The sequence below is a fragment of the Puma concolor genome, chromosome E4, assembly GCF_028749965.1.
Source record: "Puma concolor isolate L17-30 chromosome E4, mPumCon1.1.hap2, whole genome shotgun sequence".
In the NCBI taxonomy this organism is placed as follows: Eukaryota; Metazoa; Chordata; class Mammalia; order Carnivora; family Felidae; genus Puma; species Puma concolor.
In genome coordinates, this window is record NC_141683.1 from 68,198,708 (window position 1) to 68,222,967 (window position 24,260).

General features: G+C 53.7%; 1 protein-coding gene across 1 annotated transcript; it reads right to left on the bottom strand.

Moving 5' to 3' along the window:
- Positions 1-13,434: 13,434 nt before the first annotated feature.
- On the bottom strand, positions 13,435-21,549 carry H3-3A (H3.3 histone A). The gene is made up of 4 exons (XM_086694497.1): positions 21,397-21,549; positions 19,764-19,914; positions 18,369-18,522; positions 13,435-14,089 (listed from the first exon to the last, which is right to left on the bottom strand). The coding sequence occupies exons 2-4, from the start codon at positions 19,889-19,891 to the stop codon at positions 13,961-13,963; spliced, it is 411 nt and encodes a 136-aa protein (XP_086550623.1). The 5' UTR covers positions 19,892-19,914; positions 21,397-21,549; the 3' UTR covers positions 13,435-13,960.
- Between the last annotated feature and the right edge of the window lie 2,711 nt (positions 21,550-24,260).

The window sequence follows — 24,260 nt, forward strand, 5'->3', positions numbered from 1 at the left end:
TTTCAAAAAGAAAAAAACAAACCCACGGTTTGAGTTCGAGCCCCGCGGCCGGCTCTGTGCTGATGGCTCAGAGCCTGGAGCCTGCTTCGGATTCTTTGTCTCCTTCTCTGTCCCTCCCCTGCTCACGCTCTGTCTCTGTCTCTCTCAAAAATAAATAAACATTAAATTAAAAAAGAATTTTTTTAGAACAAACCTACAGTGAGGCCGCTTGTTGTTACCCCGAGATGGCCGGGGCTCCGGGCTGGGGGTGACCTGGGTCCCGTAAGCCTCTGTCGCTTACGCCTGGTCCCAGAAGAGGGCTCTCCTGGGGCCCGGTCACTTCAGGGGCGTCAGATTGCCTACCCGGTGCCTCGGGCTCTCACAAGGTGCACCTTGCGTCACAGTCCGTGGCACAGAGTCACTTCCGCGGCTTTCCGCTGACTACAGGGGAGCCGTGGGTCCATCCAGGTTCAGGGGGATGGTAACTAGACCCCCCCCTCCCCCAATGTGGGACTGGCATTAGTTCTAGAAGAACCTAGGGTGGCCCATCTGCCATCACAGCCGAAATCAAATTTCTGCCCACCTTGGTGGCCAAGGGCTCAGAGTCAGATTTCAGCTGCTTCCAAGAAACAAGAACTGAAAAGTGCGGTCAAACAGCTGTGCCCGTCCTGCCCCGCCTCGCCCCTGCGAGCGTGTCCCCAGGGGGGACTGCAGGGCCCGGGGTATTTCCGGGAGCGTTCAGATGGAAACTTCTTATTTTCAATCAAGTATTTGTTTTACACACAAGGAGAAATACAATCAGTCCATCCCAGACACCACTGCTAAGGGTGAGGTTGCGATCGTGCAGGTAAAAAAATTGGGGGTCATTGTAAAGAAATACAGGAGGCGAGAGTTTCGAGTGAGGACCGGAGCAAGCGAGAAGGTTCTGCGGCCAGGGCAGGGGGCGGGGCAAGGTCCTCTTCTGTTTGGACCGGGTGATGTAGCAGATCCGATAATCCTCGGGCCTGGGGACGCCTTGGGGGGGGCGGTGGGGAGGCTCAGTCGGTTGAGCATCCGACTCTCGATCTCGGCTCAGGTCATGATCTCACAGTTCGTGGGTTCGAGCCTCACATCAGGCTCTGTGCTGACGGCAGAGCCTGCCTGGGTTTCTCTCTTTCTCTCCTTCAAAATAAATAAACTTAAGAAAAGAAAAGAAAAAAAAAGAAAAGAAAAGAAGAAAAGAAAAGAAAAGAAGAAAAGAAAAGAAAAGAAAAGAAAAGAAAAGAAAAGAAAAGAAAAGAAAATTCCTGTAATCAGCTGAGAGGGAAAGAATTCGGGTGTAGTTTACGGATGGTTCCGCAGGAATGGGCAGCAAGGGGACAGCGGCAGCCCTCCAGCCCTCGTCCGGGGAAGCCCTGGCGGACGGCGGTGACAGGGATCCTGCCCCCGGGACAGCGCTCCGAGGCACATTTGGACTGAGAGACGGCCAGCAGTGTGGATCCGCACAGGTCCGCTGGGGGGGGAGGGTAGGGAGGGAATATGGTGGGCACTGGTGACAAGGAGGCTGGGGGAAGGACCCGACGGGTCTCTCCAAATGCACAAGGCATGTCAGGGTACCTGTGTCCCACGCGACTGCCCCCTGGAGGGTATCCACTGCCGAAGAGGCTCCTGACGGGTGAGGAAACTCGTCCTCTGGGCATCAGTCAGCGTCTTGTCCCAGGGACGAGGCAGCCGAGCGGCTGTGGTGGCAGGTGTGGGGCTCTGCGTGGCCTCCCCTCCCCAGTGCCGACGGGGCCACCTGCTGTCCCTGTGCCAGCGGCAGAGACCGACCACGCGGGGCCCGGCCGGCCTCCTAGCAGCAGGCTGATGACACCGGTCCCTTCCCCTCGTGGAAGGGGCAGAGACTTGTCCCCCGCAGATTCTACCCAGATCCTGGACACGGAACTGTCCTTCCCGCCCGGAAGGGGTCCCCCGGCACCACCATGCACGGGCCTGCCTCGCTCATGTCCTAACCTTCCACGCAACACTGCTTCCAATCAAGGAAGTCGCTTCACATCCGAAGCGCAGCAGCAAAGGGGCCGATCGATGTCCCTGGAATTAACTGGTTTAACCACACACTCATCACTCAGAAGCAACTGTGGAAGGGTTCCTGGCTTCCGGGGTCCAGCGGAGGCTCTGAATCACAGCCCACTGTGTCGTGCTGTCCCTCCCGCGTCCACAAAACTCGGGCCTGGGCAGGAGGGGGCGGGAGAGCCCCGGACACCCCACGCCTGGTCCCGAGACAGAAGTCACCGCAAGTGTCACAACGGACATTTATTTTAAAAGAGTCTTGGGATGCCTGGGGGGCGCTCCGTGGGTTAAGCGTCCGACTTTGGCTCAGGTCACGATCTCGCGGTCCGTGAGTTCGAGCCCCGCGTCGGGCTCGGGGCTGACAGCTCAGAGCCTGGAGCCTGCTTCGATTCTGTGTCTCCCTCTCTCTCTGCCCCTCCCCCGTTCATGCTCTGTCTCTCTCTGTCTCAAAAATAAATAAACATTAAAAAATTAAAAAAAAAAAAAAACAAACCACAGGAGTGTTAAGCACGTAAGAAAAACTCGTTAGCTAGTAACCGAAAGGTAAGGAGAAAACCGTGAGGCTTCATGAAGGCAGCAACTGCTGGAAAAGGCCAGCCTCCCAGGGCTGCAGGAATTAGGAGAATGTGGAAACTTCTCACACAGGGACCTCCGAGAGGGCGCTGCTCTGTGGGCGCTGAGCCTTGGCTGGGGGGTGGGCTCCTGAAAGGGGCCCCGTCCACACGGGGCTAATGTCTCTGGGGATGCGGCCGTGTGACGAGGAGGCCAGACAGACGACGAACCGGGTTGAACACTTCAGACTGGGGGTGGCATGCCCGGGACCTGGAGGCCCAAGAAGGAACACGGGAGGCCCACGGGGGAGGAGTCCCCTTGGCCTCCTTCCCAGTGCTCCCAGTGGAGCCTGCTGGGGCAGCAGGAAAGCAGGAGGTTCGGACCCGGGCCGGGGCAGAGACGCCCAGGTACGGTCCCCATCGGTCCAGCCGGAAAGCCACCGCTCACCGGACCTGAGAGTGGGTCCGTGTCCGTCCTTAGCGGCCTCACAAAACCTACCGAGCATTTCACACCTTTCCTAGGTACCGTATCTGGAGTCATTCTCCTGCTAAAATTGAAGGCGGTCAAGATTGCTTTGCAATTCTGACTCTGCCCCTTAATGGCTGTGTGATTGGGGCCTGTCATCTCACCACCGGCAGCTTCAGCGTCCCTGTCTCTGAAACAGGGGGGACAACGCTTATATCCGGGGGGGGGGGGGGGAGGGTGGCTGTGAGGGCAGCGTGAAAGCTTAGCACGGTGCTTGGCTCGTGGTGGAGAAGATATTCAAGAACATCTCTGTTCACCCCGAATACGAGGCCAAATCTCCCCCCTGAAAGGGGTTTGTCAACCATTTTCAACATTAGGTTCCTGGGTCCCCGGAAATCTGGGTCTCAGCCATTGTTCTTTACTCCCCCAGAGTGGGAAATACTTCCTTGGTGCCCCCCCCCCCCCCCCCCGCCCCCTGCCCCTGCGGAGGGGAAGGGAGGGAGGCTCTGGGGAGATCCTGGGCTGAGATCCCCAAAGGGAGGAAGCACCTTCTGGCTGGATGTGCCCTCTCCTTGGAAAAATAGCTTGATTCTGTGTGGTTGGGGGGCGGGGAGGCAGTCTCTGATGTACAAAATGGTCCTGTTAAGACCTCTGGGCAAGGCTGCCTTGCAGGTGATGCTTGTGCTGGGGTCCCTTCCTCCCGCCTCCCCACGCCCTCTCCCCAGACAATGGGAGCTGAGCCTTTAAGGCGCCCTTGCCCTTGGGACTTTCCACCGTGGGACTGTGGAAGGCCACCTATATACCCGTCCACCTTCCCTGTCCCCAAGACTTGGCTTCTCCAGGACTTGGGATTCCCTCCTCCCCAGGGGCAGCTCCGCAGGCCTTGGGGTGACCTCCTAACCGACCTCTTTGCCGCAACTCCGCAAGCCTGGTTCCTAAGTGAAATCTGATCCTGAGCCCGAGCGCGGCCGGGTGTTTCTCTCTGGTCCTGACCCGTGTAAGCCCTGCTCACCGTCGAGGCGGTCGGGAATGACACCCTGGCCAAGCGCTCAGTCCCAGCCCCTTCCCTCCCGCGTGTCCCCGTAGGACGAGCCTTCTCCCGACCGGGGATCTGGGGGCCGCCGGGTCATCCTCTGTCCCAGCTCCTAGCAGAGGCCGAGCCCGAGGCCGCGGCCCCGGGAATGACGAAGCCGAACCCGGCGCAAGGGAGCCGGCGGGTAGGGGGAAGCTGGGGGCGGGGGCTGCCCCGGGGTTGCCCCCAGCCCCGCCGGGGGACGCGGCTGCTGGGGGCTCCTCCGCCGCCTAAGAGATCATTCTCTCCCACCTGCTCGGGACGCGGCGAGCACTAAGCAGCTTTGTCTTCCGAGGGGCCGCGTGCCGGGCGCCCTCGGCAGGAGGCGCGGCATTCTCAGGGCCGCGGCTGCAGCTCGCGGGCCGGGGTCCTGAACCTGTGGCCAGAGGGGCTGCGGGGACAGCGAGCCCGCGTCCAGCTCCGGGCGGCCGAGCCCCACGGCCGCGGGGGAGACTAGCGCGGGGCGCGCTGCAGGGCGGAGCGCTAGGCGGGCGCGCAGCGGCCGGGACTCGGAGAGGCGTGATCAGGGGCGTGGCCTGGGACCGGGCGGGAGCGCGGGGGCGTGGTCTCGGAGGGCGTGGTCTGAGAGGGCGCGGCGAGACTCTCCAGGGGCGTGGTCTCGGGAGCTGCGCTTGGGAGGGGCGTGGCCCGGGCGTGGCCCGAGGACGCCCCGGAAGCCGGAGGGCGTGGTCAGGGAGGGCGCGGCGGGATCCCGAGGGGCGTGGATCCCGAGGGGCGTGGTCTGGGGACGGCCGCTGCAGCCCGCGGAGTGCGGGGGAGAGGCGAGGGGGCCTGGAGGAAGGCGGGGGCTGGCCCGCTCTGCTAGCTCGGTGGGGAGGTCTCCGGGACGCCTGAGGGAGGGGAAGAGGGGGGAGGGGAGACCACAGGGGAGGGGAGGAGAGAGCAGGGGAGATGAAAGCAGGGGAGGCGGCCAGGGAGTGGAGGGGCGGCCGCAGGGGAGGGCTGGGGAGCGGAGGGGAGGGCAGGGAACGGGAAGAGAGGGGAGGGCAGGAGAGGGAAGTCCGAAGGGGCGGAGAGGGGAGGGCAGGGGAGGGAAGTCCGCAGGAGAGGGGAGGAAAGAGGAAGGCAGGGGAGGGGGGGTGCAGAGCAGGGGAGCGGAGACCGCAAGCAGAGGTCGGGAGACGGTTGCAGAAGCGCTCAGACGGGGAGGAGCCCCCGGTGCGCCCTGCGAACGTGGGGGCGATGTGCGGGACTGGAGGGCCTGGAGGGCCGGCGTCCCCGAGCGGAGGTGGACGGGACCCCGGGGACCCCGGCTGCGCGGAGCCCTTGTCGCGCGTCCTGTCGTGTCGTGTACGCACCCCGCACGGCCGCCCTCTGCTTCGGGCCCCGCCAGCACCCTCTCCACGATCTCATCCACTCACGACGCAAACCTAAAGAGGTGCCGTCCGGAACCCCAGGGTTCTTGTACCACGTGTCTTTTACGTCTTAAAAATGCTCGGTCCTGGGCGCCCGGCCGGATCGGTGGGTGGAGCGTGGGAGTCCTGATCTCCCGGTGGGGTGGTGAGTTCGCGCCCCGCCTTGCGGGTGGAGATTCCTCAAAAGAAAGAAAGAAACTTTAAAAAAAAAAAAAAAAAAAAAAAAAAAAGAGGCTCACTCCTAATAAGCCCCATGAAATCCCCTCGTGCCTGTCCCCGTGGTCCCTGTGTTTCAGACTGGTAAACTGAGGCTGGCGGAGGTTACGTGTCCCGCCCGCGGGTATGGGCTAGGCCGCCTGCAGGTGCCGCAGTGCACGCGTTGCTGACAGCAAAAGGATGCCACCTGGGGGTCCAGACACGACGGCTCCCGCGAAGCGGAACCAGGGACGCGACGGAGACGCGGAGCGGGCGGGGCTGGGGAGGTGGGGACGCTCTGAGCCCGGGTTCTGCCATCTCTGCGGCGCACACGGTGGCGCTCGGCCCCGAAGGTCCCCGGAGAGCCAGGCGCGGTTAGGGCGAGCAGGTGTTCGGCGCTCCGTACGTCCTTCCCGCCGCTGTGACAAGTTGGGCGGCGGCGTCTGAGGCCTTGCTCCTGAGCGAGTGGTTGCCCTGTCCCAAGGTCCCCCTGGGGCTGGGGCGGTGAGCCGCCCGGCGGGCGTGTCCAGACCTTTCCAGGCCCGGGCCTGTAATATGTGTGTGTAATATGGCCATCTCCACGCACGTACCTACAGAGGTTCTGGGGTGTGTGTTCACTGCCTTTGTTGTTAAACTCCTAGAAAGAAACCTACTACCCGCAGTGTGCTTGTTCTGTGTCACTGTAGAGCTTGGACCTTTTCCCACGTCAGCATCTATAGGTTTCTCTGCCTCGTTCTGTGTAATGGCTACACGGTACTTCTTAGTATCACTCCATAAAATTTTATTTAGCCATTTCTCCACTGATAGACATTTGGGTTGTTCAGATGTCTCGGTTATACAAAACAGTGCTGCCATTTGTAGGTTTATGGTGGAGATGTTGGGGAAGCGTATTAAAACATGTGAAGAGGGGCGCCTGGGTGGCTCAGTCGGTTAAACATCCGACTTCGGCTCAGGTCACGATCTCACGGTGGGTGAGTTTCAGCCCCGCCTCGGGCTCTGTGCTGACGGCTCGGAGCCTGGAGCCTGCTTCAGATTGTGTCTCCCTCTCTGCTCCTCCCCCACTCATGCTCTATCTCTGTCTCTCAAAAATAAATAAACGTTAAAAGAAGTAAAAAAAAAAAAAAAAAAAAAAAAAAAAGAACATGTATGGACACATGCTCTCTTGTGAATAGTGCAATTCTCTTTTGCTTTAAAAACTCGACGGGTCACCTTTAGCCAAGTTTTCTTCTTCTTCTTCCTCTTTTAAGATTTTATTTTATTTTGAGTAATCTCTACACCCAAGGTGGGGCTCGAACCTACAACCCCAAGATCAAGAGTTGCACACTCCACGGATGGAGCCAGCCGCGTGCCCCTCTTATCCAAGTTTTTAACACTATTATATATTGCATTCCCACACAGTCTGGGTTCTGTTTCTTGACTCTTTAGTTCCATTGATCTATTTGCTTACCTTCTTCAGGTATTAGTTTGAGATCTTACAGCTTTATAATATACTTCGTTTGTTTCAAGGAAGTTTCCAAAATTTTTTTTTTCTTCAATTTTTTTTATCTTTATTTGAGAGAGAGACAGAGTGTGAGCAGGGGAGGGGCAGAGAGAGAGGGAGGCCCAGAATCCAAAGCAGGCTCCAGGCTCCGAGCTGTCAGTGCAGAGCCCGACGCGGGGCTCGAACTCATGAACCGTGAGATCATGACCTGAGCCGAAGTCGATGCTTAACTGACGGAGCCCCCCGGGCGCCCCTAAAGTTTCTTAATTCTTGCATGCATATTTTCTCTCCCGGATGAACTCAGAATTAGTACCAAGTTCCATTAAAAATCTTGTTAGAAATTTTGTTGGGATTGTCTCAGTGTGGAAGAATCTAAAATCTTTACAGTACTGAGCATTTCCATCAAGGAACATACATCTTTCTTGATTTAGTCAGATCTTTTCTATGGTCTTCAAAAAAGATTTTTTAAAAATAATTCTCACACACTTCCTAAGCTTATTTTTTGGTGTGTTATAGAGAAGTGGACACTGTAGAGAGAATTTTTTACATTACAGTTTTTATGTTGATCTTATAACCAACAATTAGTTTCATTATAAATTTGTAACTAGTTATTGGTAATGCATAGAAATTCTGTTGACCTTTGTACATTTTATAGCCTGCTATCTTACTGAGATCTCATTAAAACCAATAATTTTGTGGGGCACCTGGGTGGCTCAGGCGGTTAAGCGTCCAGTCCAACTTTGGCTCAGGTCATGATCTCGCAGTTTGTGAGTTCGAGCCCCGTGCTGGGCTCCTTGCTGACAGCTCAGAGCCTGGAGCCTGTTTCGGATTCTGGGTCTCCCTCTCTCTCTCTGCTCCTCCCCTGCTCATGCTCTGTCTCTTTCTCTGTCTCTCCAAAATAAACAAACATTAAACTCTTTTTTTTTTAAACCCAATAATTTTGTAATTAAAACTCTTAGGCTTTCAGGATAAGTATTATTTGTTAACAATAATTTTATAACAAAACTAGCAGTGAATATTTATTGAGCATTTACTACGTGCTGGAAACAGTTCCAAGCACTTGCCATGTTTTGATTCATACAATCCTTACAACCCCAACAACACATAGAAGAGACTCAGTAGCAAACAATCATTCTATTTCTCTTATCTTACAGGGAGAAAAACACCAACCAACCAACCCACGGTCCTGTTTTCTCTTTAGCTACTTTCCATCTCCCTGCATTTTAAGCAAACCTTCTGGAGTTCCCTATTCTTGCTGACTCCAATTCCTTTCCTCCGATTCTTTTTATTTATTTTTTCAAGTCAGCTCTAAGCCCACTCAACGTGGGGCTCGAACTCACCACCCCGAGATCGAGAGTCGTGCGTTCCATCCAGCCGGCCAGGAGCCTGCGAGTGCAATTATTTTGATTGAAGCCCCGGTCTCTTCTTGAATCCACTCCCATCGGGTCTCGCGCCCTCTATTTCACCAAGACTGTTTTTGTCAAGATCATGATCACCTCCGTGTTGCCAATCTCCAGCGGACAGCTCTCAGTTCGAGCCCCGCGTCGGGCTCTGTGCTGACGGCTGGGAGCCTGGAGCCTGCTTCAGATCCCGTGTCTCCCCCTCTCTGCCCCTCCCCTGCTCCTGCTCGCTCGCTCTCTCTCTCTCTCTCAAAAATACAATGGCTCTCCTTTCCTTCAGGCAGGTCTTTTTTTTTTTTTTTAATGTTTATTTATTTTGAGAGACACAGCAGGGGAGGAGCAGAGAGAAGGAGAGAGAACCCAGGGCCCGATGCAAGGGCTCGAACCCACGAACCGTGAGATCGTGACCTGAGCTGAAACTGAGAGTTGGTTGCTTAACCAACTGAGCCCCCCAGGCGCCCCTACTTTATTTTTTAAATGTGTTTTACTTCTTTATCGTCTATTTCCCCCATGAGACTGTACTTTCCCCAAGAGGACTGGGGACGTTGTTTTGCTCTCTTCTGTATTCCCACCACAGCGCCTGGCGCATAGTAGGTGCTTCCTACATACTTCATGAATGAGGCATGGGAGACTAGGCAAGTTTTCCAAAGTCACACCGCTAGGAGAGTGGCTTAGAGTGGCAGTTCAGCTCCTGAGATCTTTACCAAAAAAAATTTCTTTTTAGTAATCTCCACACCCAAGGTGGGGTTCAAATTCATGACGCTGAGATCAAGGGTCATGTGCTCTTCCGAGCCAGCCAGGCGCCCCTCCAGAGCCTGAACTCTTTTTAATTAAAAAAAAAAAAATTTGGGGCGCCTGGGTGGCGCAGTCGGTTAAGCGTCCGACTTCAGCCAGGTCACGATCTCGCGCTCCGTGAGTTCGAGCCCCGCGTCGGGCTCTGGGCTGATGGCTCAGAGCCTGGAGCCTGTTTCCGATTCTGTGTCTCCCTCTCTCTCTGCCCCTCCCCCGTTCATGCTCTGTCTCTCTCTGTCCCCAAAATAAATAAACGTTGAAAAAAAAAAAAATTTAAAAAAAAAAAAAAAATTTTTTTTTAATGTTTATTCATTTCCTGAGAGAGCGCACCAGTGAGTGGGGGAGGGGCAGAGAGAGAGAAGGAGACAGAATCCCAAGCAGGCTCCGCACGGTGGGCACAGAGCCTGAGGTGGGGCTCAAACTCACAAACCGCGAGCTCATGACCTGAGCTGGAGTCGGACGCCTCACCGACGGAGTCACCCCGTCGCCCCCAGAGCCTGAACTCTGAACCATGAAGGTGTCCTGCAAATAATGATTTCCTTTTTCAAAAACCTATTTTCTCCTTGACTAGAACTTTCCAAGAGACGTTTAATAGCGCCGAAAAGTGTTCACGACGACTTTAGGAGAATGCTTCTGGCCTAGGGTTTCGCCACTAATGTTATCGATTTGACACCCCTTATCAATGGTGAAGGTACACCCTCCTGGTCCTGATTCCTTTAGAGCCCCACACCGAATGACATGAGGTTCAGTGGGGATCCGATCCAACAGCAGCCCGTCCGTGAAGGTCTCAGAAGTGTTAAAATCGGAAGGAAAGCGGCAACACCCCGTCCCTCTAGCAGGAGTCCGGCCGATTTTCATACAGGCTTACTCTGTGCCACCCCTGGGGCTACCGTGGAAAGCTCGCGAAGCCTGGTTCTTGCAGCTCGTGTTAGCGGGCATGGCCAATAAAAAGGCGAACGAGGGCATTTCAGGTTTCGATGCATCCTCAGGCAATAAAGCCAAGGGGGTGACAAAAAGGCAGGTGGGCAGGGGTTTGGCTGCAGCCTAGTAAGCGACAGGTGGACAGAACGGAAGGCCAAGTCACATGGGGACTCATGAGCCAACGAGTTTAGGTGGTAGTCAGTGTGCAATGGAAGCCATTTGATATTTTTAAAAAATTGTGTGGGGGGGGGGACACCTGGGGGGCTCAGGTCATGATCTCACGACTCATGAGTTCAAGCCCCACATCTGGCCCTGTGCTGACAGCTCGGAGCCTGGAGCCTGCTTTGGAGTCTGTCTCCCTCTCTGTCCTTCCCCCACTCGTGCTTTCTCTCTCTCTCAAAATAAAATTAAAAAAATTTAAGTTTATTTATTTTGAGAGAGAGAGAGCACAAGGGGAAGGGGGGAGGAACGGGGCGGGGGAGAGAATCCCAAGCAGGCTCTACACTGTCAGTGCAGAGCCCGCCGTGGGGCTTGAACCCACAAACCGTGAGATCATGACCTGAGCTGAAATCAAGAGTCGGATGCTCAGCCGACAGAGCCCTCCAGGCGCCCTGACCATTCGGTATTTATTTAAGTTGGGGACGTCCTGAAATGATTGGCTTTAGCAGCATTTCTCCGAAGGCTGTGTGAAGGGCCAGGGGTGGGGGTGGGGGTGCAGATATAAGGTGTTGCCGTGGTCCGGGTGGAAGGTGGCAGCTTGGAGTAGGGGGCAGGAGTGTCACTGCAAAGGCCCGGATGCCTTTTTGGAGTCAATGGGATTTACGGAGGTGAGTGAGAGGGAGGAATTTGGGGGACTGCTGGAGACGGAACAGGTGGCAAAAAAGGCAGAGGGTTTTCCTGTGATTTCTATCATCTGTCCCCCTCCTTCCCAGTTTTGTCCTTTTTCCTGACTTGTTCCCACTGTCAGAGACTTTCCCTAACGTCTGTCACTCCCAGCAAAAATGACAACGCTCAGAGCATGGCAGTGGGAGGGCGAGGCCCTGGACGGAGTCAATGGAGACCAAATCCTGTCTGGGTGAACTGTGACCTCGGACAAGCTTCTTCATGTAGGACATCAGTAGAGAAGAGTGACCCCGTCCCGGCTGTTGAGTTGGGGGCATTTATGCTTTTACATCCTCAGCATCTAGCAGATCCTTGATAGGGTCAAGCCTGCAAATTGGAATTTATTTCCTCTCGGATTTTAGACCGTGCAGATCGGAGGGGAAACAACTTGGGCACTTTCGGGCACCCGCTCACCCAAGTCTATCAGCCAGGTGACATTCGCTCCACTTGCTTAAGAGAACGGTCTCCAAATTCCTGCCCCAAAGTTCTCCCAGTTCAAGTATTCCCCTGATTTCCCAAGACCTACCGAACCTAAATTTGTATCTTACCCTGTAATGTCGGGTTTTTCTTCTGTAAGACTTTAGGAATATTTTCTGGAAGCCTAAGGGGCGCTAACTGGCTGTTTTGGCCAAGTTACTTTGGTCTCCCAAAGTGGGTCAGCTTGTCGAAGACGTGGAAGACTGAGCTTAACCAGGCGTACGGAGTTGAGCCGCAGCCCCCCCCCCCCCCCCCGACGTCACTTTGGGGGCAAATCCGATTGGGCACTTTTCCCGGGCGGCGTTGTCAGGTAAGGATTCCAAAGCGTAGCAGGGGAGAGGATTACCAGCCTGTTACTGAACATGAACCCAGGGACCAAGGGGCCGGCAGGTCACTCACAGACGCGAGTCCAGTAACGGCCCCGAACTAAAACTGTGTGAGTCGTACACACCGGTAACGAAGAATAATCCTCCCGAAGTTATCGCTTCCTTTGTAAGTAGGAATGAATTCCCCGCCTCCTCGGAATAGAACACATCAGATGTTGACAGACCGTGGAATATCGGGCCGAGCCCATCACAGCGTGCGCGGAGCGCCAGCCTCATCTATGCGGTCCCGGGCGGCTTCTAACCGCCCCGTTTTGTAACCTGCGACTTACTGTATGTTCGTGCCCGGACCGCAGCAGTTGAGGACTCCTCCCTCAACAAGATGGGTTAACGGGTACCGTGAACGCTTCATGCGAAAGGCAGAAACAGGCTTTTTAGTTGGCAAAGCTAAAGCTTTGTAAAGCACAGTTTAGTACAAACCCTACGGGACTCGGCTCAAAGCGCGGCCTCTCCTACCGCATCGGAGACGCCCGCTCTCCCGTCCGTTTCCACGAACACGCGGCGAGGGCCTGTTGTGCGCGCCTGCCAAAACCGGACTGGGGAAGCTCATTGAAAATTGGCTCTTAGGGGGCGGCCGGGCCGGCTCAGTCGGTGGCGCGTGTGACTCCGGACCTCAGGGTTCAAGCCCCACGTGGAGCAGAGTTTACTTAAGAACAAACACAAATCTATGACCCCACGTCAACAAACTGGAAGCAGGCTCTGAAATGTGTCTCCCTCTCTGCCCCTCCCCCGCTCATGCTCTGTCAAACATAAATCAACATAAAAAATAAACATGAAAATGAAGTTAAGAAAGAGCCCGTGAACGAGCGGCGCAGCAGCCCAACGTTCTCCCGGACTGTTCTCGGCCCGTCGATGACCTAGTTCCGCCGGACTCGGGAGCAGTTCCACGCGCTGCGGCGTTAGAACCAGCGCGTCCACCCGGGCCGCGTTCCCGTCCGCACAACGCGCGCTCCCCTCCCCGAAGGAAACCGCGCCGGGAAACAAGTCTCGGGGCCTGACCGGTCGCCTCGGGGTGGACGCGCCTCCAGGGCCCTCGCTGCGGAGCCACACTTACCGTTACACGTGCCGAGCAAAGTTCAACGGCGCAGGTCTGTCAATGGACAGGCCTCAGGAAGGTTTCCCCGTTTCCACGTGCTTCCGCCGGGTGGGTGGGGACTCGCCCGTTTGGAGCACCACGTATCCAAAGGGTCAAGATCTGGTTTTCACGAACAGATTTACTCTCTGCAAATTTTAAACCAGGAGGAAAACCAACAGCTCCAGCTTCCTTTCCACACAAAACGTATCCTTTCTCCGTCTCTCAACGGTCTCGTCTCAGATGGGAGGTGACAAACCGCTTGGCACTAAAATGACTCTTAAAGGTTCAAGTGACTGAACTACACGGGCAGGGGTGAGAATAAAGACCAAAAGCAGGTACAGTTTAATGTATTTTAATAGCAAACTTACAGGAACAGCACAGAAGACAGACAACATTAAAAACATGTACTTGCATGTAGGACAACTCAGTTAGAAAAGTATAGTGAATGGATGGAATCTACCGTATGATAAAAATGCTACAAACACCATTTAGTTGCCGTCAATAAGAAATTTACTCGTTTTAAAAAAATCCAAATGCTGGCATTGTCCAGAAAAATTTAACAGGTTTATTTATAATTGTTATAAAGTTGAACTGCTGAAACGTGTTCACTGAAACATTTTGACTTGCATTAATGCTTTATGTCCCCGCATTTATATTAAAAATTCACACACGAATGAAAATGGAAAAACTGCCAATACCTGATTTCTGTCCCCGATTTTTCCATTTGCAATCATATACTTCGGTACCTTTTGACCCCATGGAAAAAAAATATCTAACGTTCAGAACTACCAATAACAGGAAGAAGAGAAAATTTTTTTTTTTTTTTTTTAAAGAATGAAACGTTTTCCATCAGAGTGGATTCTTAAGCACGCTCTCCACGTATGCGGCGCGCTAGCTGGATGTCTTTTGGCATAATTGTTACACGTTTGGCATGGATAGCACACAGGTTGGTGTCTTCGAAGAGGCCCACCAGGTAGGCCTCGCTTGCCTCCTGCAAAGGAGCAAAGAAAAAGGCATCAATGGCGTTATTAGCACCCGCCACGGGGAAGTCTGTACCGGTTCAGATGATGAGGTTTTCGGACCTCTGAAAAGCCGCTCCAGAAGACGCTGACCTGTTCACCAAACGGGTACGTTTTAAAACCTGGGGGACAGGCTGAAAGGCAGTTTAGGAAAAGCGGAAGGCTCGAGCTTGGAAATCTTCAGCAAATTACACAAGAGTCAAACGATTTCATTACTAAGCTTCGATTTTTCTCCTGTTAACACGCGATCTCTTATCCACCGAAATGTCTTCGGTGAATCCCACTGAATCCAGGAACTCCAGCTTAGACTCTAATCCTGTCTCCTCGCCAGCGTCCTCCTCATCCCGAATCCCGCTCGCCCCGGAGTATCTGCCTGAACCTTTGCTTGCCAATAATCCAACACAGCGGACAACTGGCTTCCATCACATGGTCCCCATCAACCTTTTCTTTTCCACCTCCGTTCTAGCACATGGGGCCCACGGGTCCCAGAACACAACACGCTGGTGTTGTTTACATTCTTGGACCTGTTTTGCCTAGATGTGCCCCCTCCAAGCGCACCTTCCTCTGTGCTCCCCAACCCGCAGTGACCTTCTCCCCTCTCGTATTAATATGGATCCCTCCAGTTTTTCTCATTACACTCGAGGAGTCTTTGAAGGCACCCCCCTCTCTCTATCACCACTCAGAAACCGCCAGCTGTGGGAACTGTTCACGGACACTTGGCAAGTCAGGTTAGTAGACCTTACAGCTGTCTGAAAAGCTAAAGAGTCCTTTAGCCGAAGTCACATTTGCTTCCTCATTCCAAGAGGCAGAAACCGTTTTGCCAGTCCGGTCACCCGCCCAGCTGTTTTAGTGGCTCAGGAGCATTAGACGGGGCTGTCTGGCCTTGTCGCCTTCTCTGTAGAAAAGTTACTTCTCTGATCAAGATACTCAGAAAAACCAAGATTCCTGTAGTTGCTGTTTTTGTCCTAATAAAAAAAATATTTTCCATTTTGGAACCCTTAGGTAACAATAAAGCTAAAAATGATGCCACCCGACACTTGAGCAATTTCAGCCACTTATGCTACATAACACAAAAGATGTAGACAGGAATAGGCAGATTCGCTTGTGATTTTGCAATAAAACTACGGAGACTTGCTTTCCCAAGCATCAACGCAGCAACAATTAATTCAACTGGTTCACATTATCATCTTATGAAAAAGTACGCCCTTCACATTTATATATCTTCAACTTTTTTGCCTTATGTCTCTCTTCTATGAAAATTTGTTTCATCTAAATTTTACAACCCCTACAATGTTTTTCTGCTGCGTTTTTTCTTAATGTTTATTTAGTTTTGAGAGAGAGAGAGAGAGCGAGCGAGAGAGAGAGAGAGAGAGAGAAAGAAAGAATCCCAAGGAATCTCTATACTAATGGATGTGGGGCTCGAACTCAGGAACCGCGGGATCATGACCTGAGCTAATTAGCTGATTGGGCCCCCCAGGAGCCTCCTGCTGCATTTAAGAGTCAGGTTTTACCTACCCACTAAGGTCTAGCTCAGACTTTCCGAGCAGGAGGAAGCAAGCGCTTCCACTCCCAGCTCCCGAGGGCACAAAGCCTTTAACTCCTTCCTCCAGACTCCCTGCTGCTTCTCTGGCAGAGCCAGAGCCACCCTCTTATGTACGTAACTTTATAATAGAGTCTTGTTTTCTACTCACGACGCCTTGCCTTGGAGTAGATGTTCAACAAATGTTTGCTTTTTAAATCTAACCCCAAGTAAGTTTACATCTTTTCCATGCAAACATTCCAAAGGATGTAATGAAGGCAAAAGCCCTTACCAGCCGGGGATTCATTCTTACAATATTCTAAAGGAATGGCTGAGAGGTGTGGAGACCAAGGCATAGTGTGGGCTCCGATGGGCTCACCACACGCATCAGATAGGACTGACGTTCCTCAGGCAAGACACCAGTTCGATTTTGTTTCACCCAGCCTCACGCCCGTCCAGAATGCTTCTGCAAAACGTAGCACTGTGAGCTGCTAGATGGACAAGCCAACAGGTCCCGTGGTTCTGAGACCATTTAAGAGCAGAATGATCCATGGGCTCCCTGGTACTGCTCCGAATGGCACGTGGCCATTCTCACTTCTGTCTTGGAGCCCGGCTACTGGTTTTATAGGGTTATGTCTGGTCGGCTCTGGGAGAGTATTCTATACCCACGGGGGATTTGACCATGACCCATATATTTCTAATTCTATTACACAGATCCTAAAACCTTCTCAACGGGAAGGCTCTAATGGGAATGAAAGACTGCCACATAAATTTATAGCCCAACAAACCAATTTTAAGATAATGGCAAAAGAAAAAATATCTTACAACTAGAAGGAAATGTTAATTTACAATGCGTTGACTATATTCAATGTCTGCTTCTCCCACCATTTCGAAACACCAATATCTACGTTTTTGACACGAAGATACCTCAAGTCCAAACTCTCAGACATTAAAGACAAAGGTCAGATTTTAAGTCCGTCCGTTCCTGAGTATCGTATGGCAAACCCAGACTAATTTCTTTACCCCTCACCCCCCCACACCACCTCCCCATCTCATTTAGTTCTATTAGGAAACTTGTCAACTGTGTGATTCTAAACCAAAAATAAAGTGACTTTTTGACTTTTATTGCAACTGCTCTCTTCGGTTATTTCCACCAGCAAGTTCTCCATCCCTGTCTTTAAGAGAACGGAAGCGCGTGGACACAGAAAGCAAACACGTGCACAAAAAAACTGGTAACAAAGATTACTCTTTCCAAACAAGAGCCATCTAACTGCTGGAGTACGGGCAGCAGAAGGAAACACTGTGCTCAAAACCAATACAGGGACACTTGCTAACCTAAACCACACACCTTCGTGCCAGTGACCATGAAGTTTACACGTGAACTGGAAAGACAAGAGTGTTTTGCCCAGATTGCTTAGTAATCTCCATTTACAAGGCTCTACCACGGACCGACCGTTTAACACGAACACGTTGGGACTTCCCAGTATAATGGGTTCTTTAAGCACAGTTCCGGCTAACTGGGACTAGGAACCAAAACTAGCAGCTTTGTATCAAATGCTTGACAATCTTGGAAAATACAGCGGGCAAAATGTGACTTGCAACTGTAGTGATAGACCAAAGGAGACCTTACGGTAAACAACGATTAAAACAGAAAAAAGAGTTTTAAGTACCAGCGCTAGAAGATTTTAGTAGTTTAAAATTTCAGTAATTTCAATTCATTGAGAATTTAATGGATGCCTACTCCTGGAATCCACCAATCAAACCCAGTTCAGACTAACCATAGAAACAGCTCAACCAATCGCACTTCAGCATAGAACCCACCTATCAAATCTCCCTCACATGTAAAGCCAAAGCTTGCCACGGCAACAGCAGCCTCACAATCCTCCAATGGAGTGTATGTGGACTGTGGTCCCCGCACCCCCAGAGATTCTGATTCACGTCTGTGGTGCCTAGAAATCCGCACTTTTAGTCACTTCCAAACCCCTGCTCTCATGGAGGCAGTAGTCTGAGATACACCGATCTAAAACATGCCAAACACAATATAAAACAGGTTACACGTTAGTGATTGGTATTAATTATATTCTCACCCCTAATCAAGCATGTTACCCGTGGGCATTTCAAGTTTTAATGCTGGCACAAGACACAAATATTATGGATATGTAACCACCTCTAAGACCGTACTTCTCAGAGTTCTGACACCTGGTGTGGAGATTAAATTCAATGTGCTTCCCATTTAAGCGGAGATCCATAATCCTCTTTGGCCAACTCCAAGTCCTGACATCCCTGCCCCTTAACAGGGATGTTAAGAAAGACACCAACTCTCCATGCCTTTTCCAGCGATCACTGCTTAAAGCTGATGACCAACACAGACCTTAGTCCCACATCTTTGTAATGTCCCGCAGCACCCATGACCGAACAAGAGGGTTCTTTTTCCTAGAGACACCGTTCTCAACGCAATGTTTAAAAAACTGAAAGACGGTATACCGGAACGAACGGTATACCGTTCGGAGCCAGATGGGTTCAAATGAGGACTGTCACCCAAATGGGTTCAAGTCGCATTTTCGGTGTGTTTGACCTTGAGAAACCTAACCTTTCTGACATCTCAACGGTGAAGCAAAGGTATGGCCCACCTTACGGGCTGTGCCGATCAAAGCACGTGGAAAGATTTAGAACTGTTCTTGGTACACAGCAGGACGGCCGACTCTCAGAGCCGTCCCCACCCGCCACTTTACCTGCAAAGCACCGATAGCCGCGCTCTGGAAGCGCAGGTCTGTTTTGAAGTCCTGAGCAATTTCTCGCACCAGACGCTGGAAAGGAAGTTTGCGGATCAGAAGTTCAGTGGACTTCTGGTAACGTCTAATTTCGCGGAGTGCCACGGTACCAGGCCTTAACACAAAACAAAACAACATTAAACAAATGGTTATCGGACATACACAAAAACATACGAGGATAAGCGGTTAGCTTTAACAAATCCAGTCATTTTCCAAAAAATAAACCACCGGTTTTCTGTTTTTTAGCTTGGGTATAAAATTTCCCTCATCAGTTTATGATCTGAATATTCAAAGCTGTCGAGAGTAACAGAACAATTCCTTGAAAGCAAAAAGCGTAACATGAAAGGAGATTCTGAGCAGGGCATTTATCCGAGTCCCATTCACTTTCTTCGTCTTAACCTGGGGCGTCAATAGCATATCATTACTTGGGAGGGTGTGAGGCCACTAATAAAAAGTCAACATTCAGACTCTTGTCAATTTGGTATTACCAGCTTTGCTTCTTCTAAAAGACACACCAACACCACTCAATGGGCTTCATTTAAAAACACACTCAGGTATATTCAAGGCCCATTTCCCAGAACACGTTTACTTTGACTACGGCTCATCCGTCAGGAATGATGAAATCTGGATACTCCTGATGGCGCGGTGTGCCTTCCAAAGGGCAGAGTGTTCGTGCATCTTTTTTTTTTTTTTTTTTTTTACTAAGTGTCAACAAAAACGTACCTCAAGTCTGACTTATTTCTTCCACTCTATGAGCTTTTATTTTAGAGTAACTATAAAATCATTTGCAGAGGCTAAGTACAGACAGCTTCTGCCCTCTAACGGCGGATGCCCTTAACAACACTGCTGAGGGCAGCTCAACACCAGACTGCTAACAAGGAAATACACCAATTTAAGTAAATGAAGGAGAACTTTACTCAAACAAAACACCCCACCTTGAGTATTATTAAAATAGAATTGGTATCAAAATGTATTATTTTGCCAAAAACGAGTGTCCATCCTCACATATGTACTTAAAAAGCACTTTATTATTTTAAAAACACACGTTACTAACGTAACAACTAAATAAAACGAGAACGTATCTCATTAACATCTTCGGTGATTCAGTAGGTCTCCTTTGGGCTCTGGGCAGCTTCAAATGAAATAAAACATTCCGACAAAACCCAACACTATGTTTTGGGACACACACGCGCATACGTTTTTAAAGTATTAGCAAATATTCAAAAGAGGAAAAACATCGGTTTCCCTAGATCAAAAAGTCTGCTGGTTATACATCTTTTCATATTTTACAATTGCTGCTTCCGTAGACGGACTCTATCCCACTATTTCCTCTTTAAAAAAAAAAAAAAAAAATACCTGTAACGATGAGGTTTCTTCACCCCTCCAGTAGAGGGCGCACTCTTGCGAGCGGCTTTTGTAGCCAGTTGCTTCCTTGGTGCTTTACCCCCGGTCGATTTGCGGGCAGTCTGCTTTGTACGAGCCATGGTACTGAGACCTCCTCACTTACCTACCAGCATCAAAAACAAAAATCATACACACGACCCCACAGACGTTCAAGTTTTCCTGCCACTGCCGGCCCCCGCCCCCGCCAGGCTGGAAATTAGGCCCAGCACAAAACAAAACAAAACAAAAAAAACCCAACAATGTCCGTCATGTTATATAATTCGCCAGGGTGCAGATCACGCCTGCCACCCAGACAGGACTTCTCGAAACAAACTGTGGGACTCGGAAATTGGGACCTCTAACGCCGACCATCCCTCAAAAGACCGACGGCAAAACAAAAAGACCCCCCTAACGGCCTCGGCCTCCCTCTCTTTAATTAAAGTAGAAATCAGAAACGTCTGCAAACATCCGACCCGCAAACAAGTCCAAAGAACGAAGCCACAAAACACAGAAAGGTCGAATCAAATTTCGGCAAAAAGCCTCCGGTTCCCCCCCCCCCCCGGCCCCGCGCCCCCCACCGCCGGGCGCCCGGCCGCGGACGGACCCGGGCGAAGCTCTGAAAACACGCCTGGGGTCGCGTTTCCACAGCGTGTTGACAACACGGCGCCCGGGGACGCGGGAGGGGACAGCGGCGCCCGGCGGCCGGCTCTCCACAAAGCCCGGTCCCGCGGCCGGCCGTCGTGGGCTCCGCCGCAGCCGAGCGCCCCGCAGCCGGGCTGTGATCGCCGCCCGCGCCGGCCCGCGGAAACTTTTGGGCCCGGCCCCCCGCGCCCCCGCCGCGGCCCCCAGCGCCCCGACCCACACGCCAACAATCGGCGCCCGGAGCCCCTTCCTCCCGGGGGCACGACGCACCCAAGCCGCTCCGAAACGCCCCGATCCCCCGCCACGTGCCGCCCTCCAAAATGCAAAAGTTTTTTTTGCATTTCCAATGCATCAAGTTTCCGCTTCTCCAAAAAAGGAGAAAAAAAAAATGTCCCTCTCTGAAAAAATTCTCCTCCGTTCTCGAAACGGGGAAGAGAGAGAGACGGGGGAGAAAACATGGTCGGTGACCAGAGAAGAGAGACAAGATGGTGAAGCTCAGCAACAACTGTGGGGAGGCAGCAAAAAGCGAGTTAGCCCGGGGTGCGAAGCGGCGGCGATTTCCCCCCTTTTCCCGCCCGAAAACCGGGGCCCGGGGCCCGGGGCCGGCAGGGAAGGGGCCCGCGCGGGTCGTGGTGAGGGTCTGGGGTCCCGGGAAGGGGCGGCGGGCGGGATTTGGCCGAAGAAAGGGGAGCCGGGGGCGCGGGGAGGAGGGAGAGCGGCTCGGCGCCGCGGCGGCTGCTGCTGTGGGGCTGAGGCGGCGAGAGACGGGGGAGAGCCGCCGCCGCCGCCGCCGCCTCGGGGACGCGGAAACTCGCTCCTCACCTCCATTTCTGGGCCAAAAAGTTTGCGGGCCGGGCCCGGGGGGCCGGGGGGGGGGGGCCGTGCCCGCGGCGCCGGGGCCCGGGCGGCGGCGGGCGGCGAGCGGGGCCCGGTCCCGGGGAGGCGGGCGGCCGGGGAAACTTACCCCCCTTCTCCTTCGGCTGGAGCTCGGCGAGCTAGAGGCGGCGCTGGCGTTAGCGAGCGACGGCGGCGCGGCGGCGGCTGCGAACACAATTGAAAGATGGCTGACACCGAGGCTGGCCCCCAACACACGCCGCCCCGCCCCCGCGCCGCGCGCCAGCCAATCACACACAATGGAGGGAAGGCTCGGCCCCGCCCCCGGCCCCCGCCAGCGCCCCGCCCCCGCCCCTCCCCCCGCGCGTTCGTTCGCTGGCGCGCGCTCGCCCCTCCCCCGCGCGCCGCCCGCTCCCTCCCCGCGGCCGCCTCGCGCCGAGTGTGTACAAACACAAAAGACGTGCCGGAGGGCCGCCGGCTCCCGCCGCGACGGCCGCCCGCCCGCCCGCCGGCCCGCCGGCCCGCGCGCCCCCGGCCCCGCGCCCGCGCTCGGCTCCCCCCCCCACCGCCCGCCGCCCCCTCCTCCCCCCCCCACCCCGCTGGCGCCCACGTCATCCCGCGCCCGGAGCCCGGGGTCGGGGCGCCCAGGGGCGGTGGGGGAGGGGCGGCGGGCGCGGCCGGTGAACGCCCGGGCCTGCGGGCGGCGTGGGGGCGGGGCGGCGGGGGGGGGACGGCCCGGGGGGGGGGGGGCTACGCGGCCGCGGGGGCCCCGGGGCGGACGGCCCGCCCGCGCGCAACTTTCCCCGCAGGTGGCGGCGCCGGGCCGCCCGACGCAAGATGGCTGTGCTCGGCGAGCGCGACAACAATGCGCGGCCGCGCGGCCCGCCTGTCGGTTCCCGCACCTCCCCGCCGGCCGCCCGGGGCCCCCCGCGGCCGCGGCCCGGTGCCCGGGGACGGCCGGCCGGGGCGGCCCGCACAGCTGGCGCGCGGCGCAGAGCGGCGGCCGGGAGGGAGGGGCGGTCCGGGGCCGGTCGCCTTCACCCGCCTTCCAGCCCTCGGTAGCCCGGGAAGCCGACCCGCCGCGGCCCGGGACGCCCGGACCATCCCCGGGACGGCCCCGCCAGCGCGGCACGGCGGTGCGCGGGCGCTTCCCCCGGGGCTCCTGCGGGCATCCCCGGGGGATAGCGCGGGAGCTACGCCGCCCGGGCGAAGGGCGAAGTGCCAGTCGCGATCCCCAGATTTTATAAAGCACCTTAGTCGTAAACATTACCCTGAAACGGGCGCGCGGAAATCAGAGAGCAGGGAGGGAATGGGTTTGTCCAAGGTCACTTAAGTAAGGGACAGACCTGGGAGCAGCAGAAAAACTCCAGGCCTCCTGTCTCATTATTATTTAATGGATGTTAAGTGTCCGTGGTTGCTGTGCAGAGCACATGCGATCTGGAAGCCTCTCCTAAAAGCACACATGCAAAAAACAAAACAAAACAAAAAACAGCCCAGGCAGAGCTGCTAGCGGAGAGTTCCTGTCACTGGGGCCGAGCAGAGTTTTGTTTTGCTTGTTCTGTTTTGTTTTCAGGGAAGCGAAATATTTGCTGTTGAATCGATCCAGGAAAGCCGTGCCCCATCAATTAAATTCGTTATCTCCTCGAGAAATGTTAAATGACGTGGGTAACGTTCCCTTCACGGGCTCCATTTTTCCAGAGCGTCTATTTTTTTGGCTGTAAAAAATATTCCTAAGGAAGGGAGAGACTTTTACATGAAATCGTTCGGGTCTTGGATGATCTGAACCAACTGAGCTGTCCATCTGTGAAATGGAAGTGTTATCTATCCCTGTGAAGATAGGCCACAAGTTCATTCTAGTTGTGGAGTGGAATACATAAGCACCCGGGTACGTGTCCGGTTACTTACCTGGTGGATTCTGGAAGTTCACTCTCGCTGCGTGAATATATATCGAGCGACAGCTGCGCGTCAGGCACAATTCTGGATGCTGGGAACACAGCAGCGACCGCGCAAGCAACAACCCTGTCCTCATAGGGCTTATGATCTCTAGGAACATGGCTAGGAAGAGGCGCTTGGACGAGGGACAGGAAGGGGGTCTTCTGGAGCTCCTACGAGTGGCAGAAAGCTGTAGCCGACAGAAGAAGGCTTTCCAGTCCAGGCGATGGAGCGGGAGAGCTGCCCAGGCAAAAACAGGATGCTGAAGGGGCACCAGGGTGAGTCCTGAATTGGCTCTTCCTTCTCAAGCTCTTGGCTGGGGCGCCTGGGTGGCTCCATCGCTTAAGCGTCCGCCTTTGGCTCAGGTCATGATCTCGCGATACGTGGGTTCAAGCCCCGCATCGGGCTCTGTGATCTTATTTGTTTACTTGTGTATTATCTGCCTCTTCCCCCAAAGAATGTGAAGTCTAGGATAGTAGCAGGGTTATCTGTCCGTCTCCACTGGTCTAGTACCCTAACTCCACTCCCGGTTAGGGACCTTTCCGAATTTGCTGTACGTCCTTAGCCATGGAAATCATCAAAGATATGACCAAAGTAGAAAGAATAGTGTAATGAACCCCCATGCACCTATCATCTCGCTTCAAAAATGAGCTATTCGTGACCAGTCTCGCATTTCATCTACTCACTTGTCCTGCCTCTCCCACTTGAATTCTTCTGCAGCTAATCCCAGACTTTTTTTTTTTTTTAACATCATTTCATCTATAGATATTTCAGTAGGTATCGTGGGAGTCAAATAAACGGCTGATCTGCCTATTAAATCTCTTATCTATACATTCTCTCCTTTGCACTTTATCGAAAAATCCATCCTGAGGCTTTGGATCCCAGTGCTGTCCCCAGAACTGTTTTGCCCTTCAGTCTTGCCCAGTAAAGAGCACCGTGATTTACTCAGTCCTCACACCAGGAAGCACAGGCATCCTCCTGGAGACCCCCCTTCTCCCCCTCGTGGTCCTGCTGGTCCCTCCCTCTGAAAAGTCCTCAGGATGACCCACTTCTGTCTCTCCT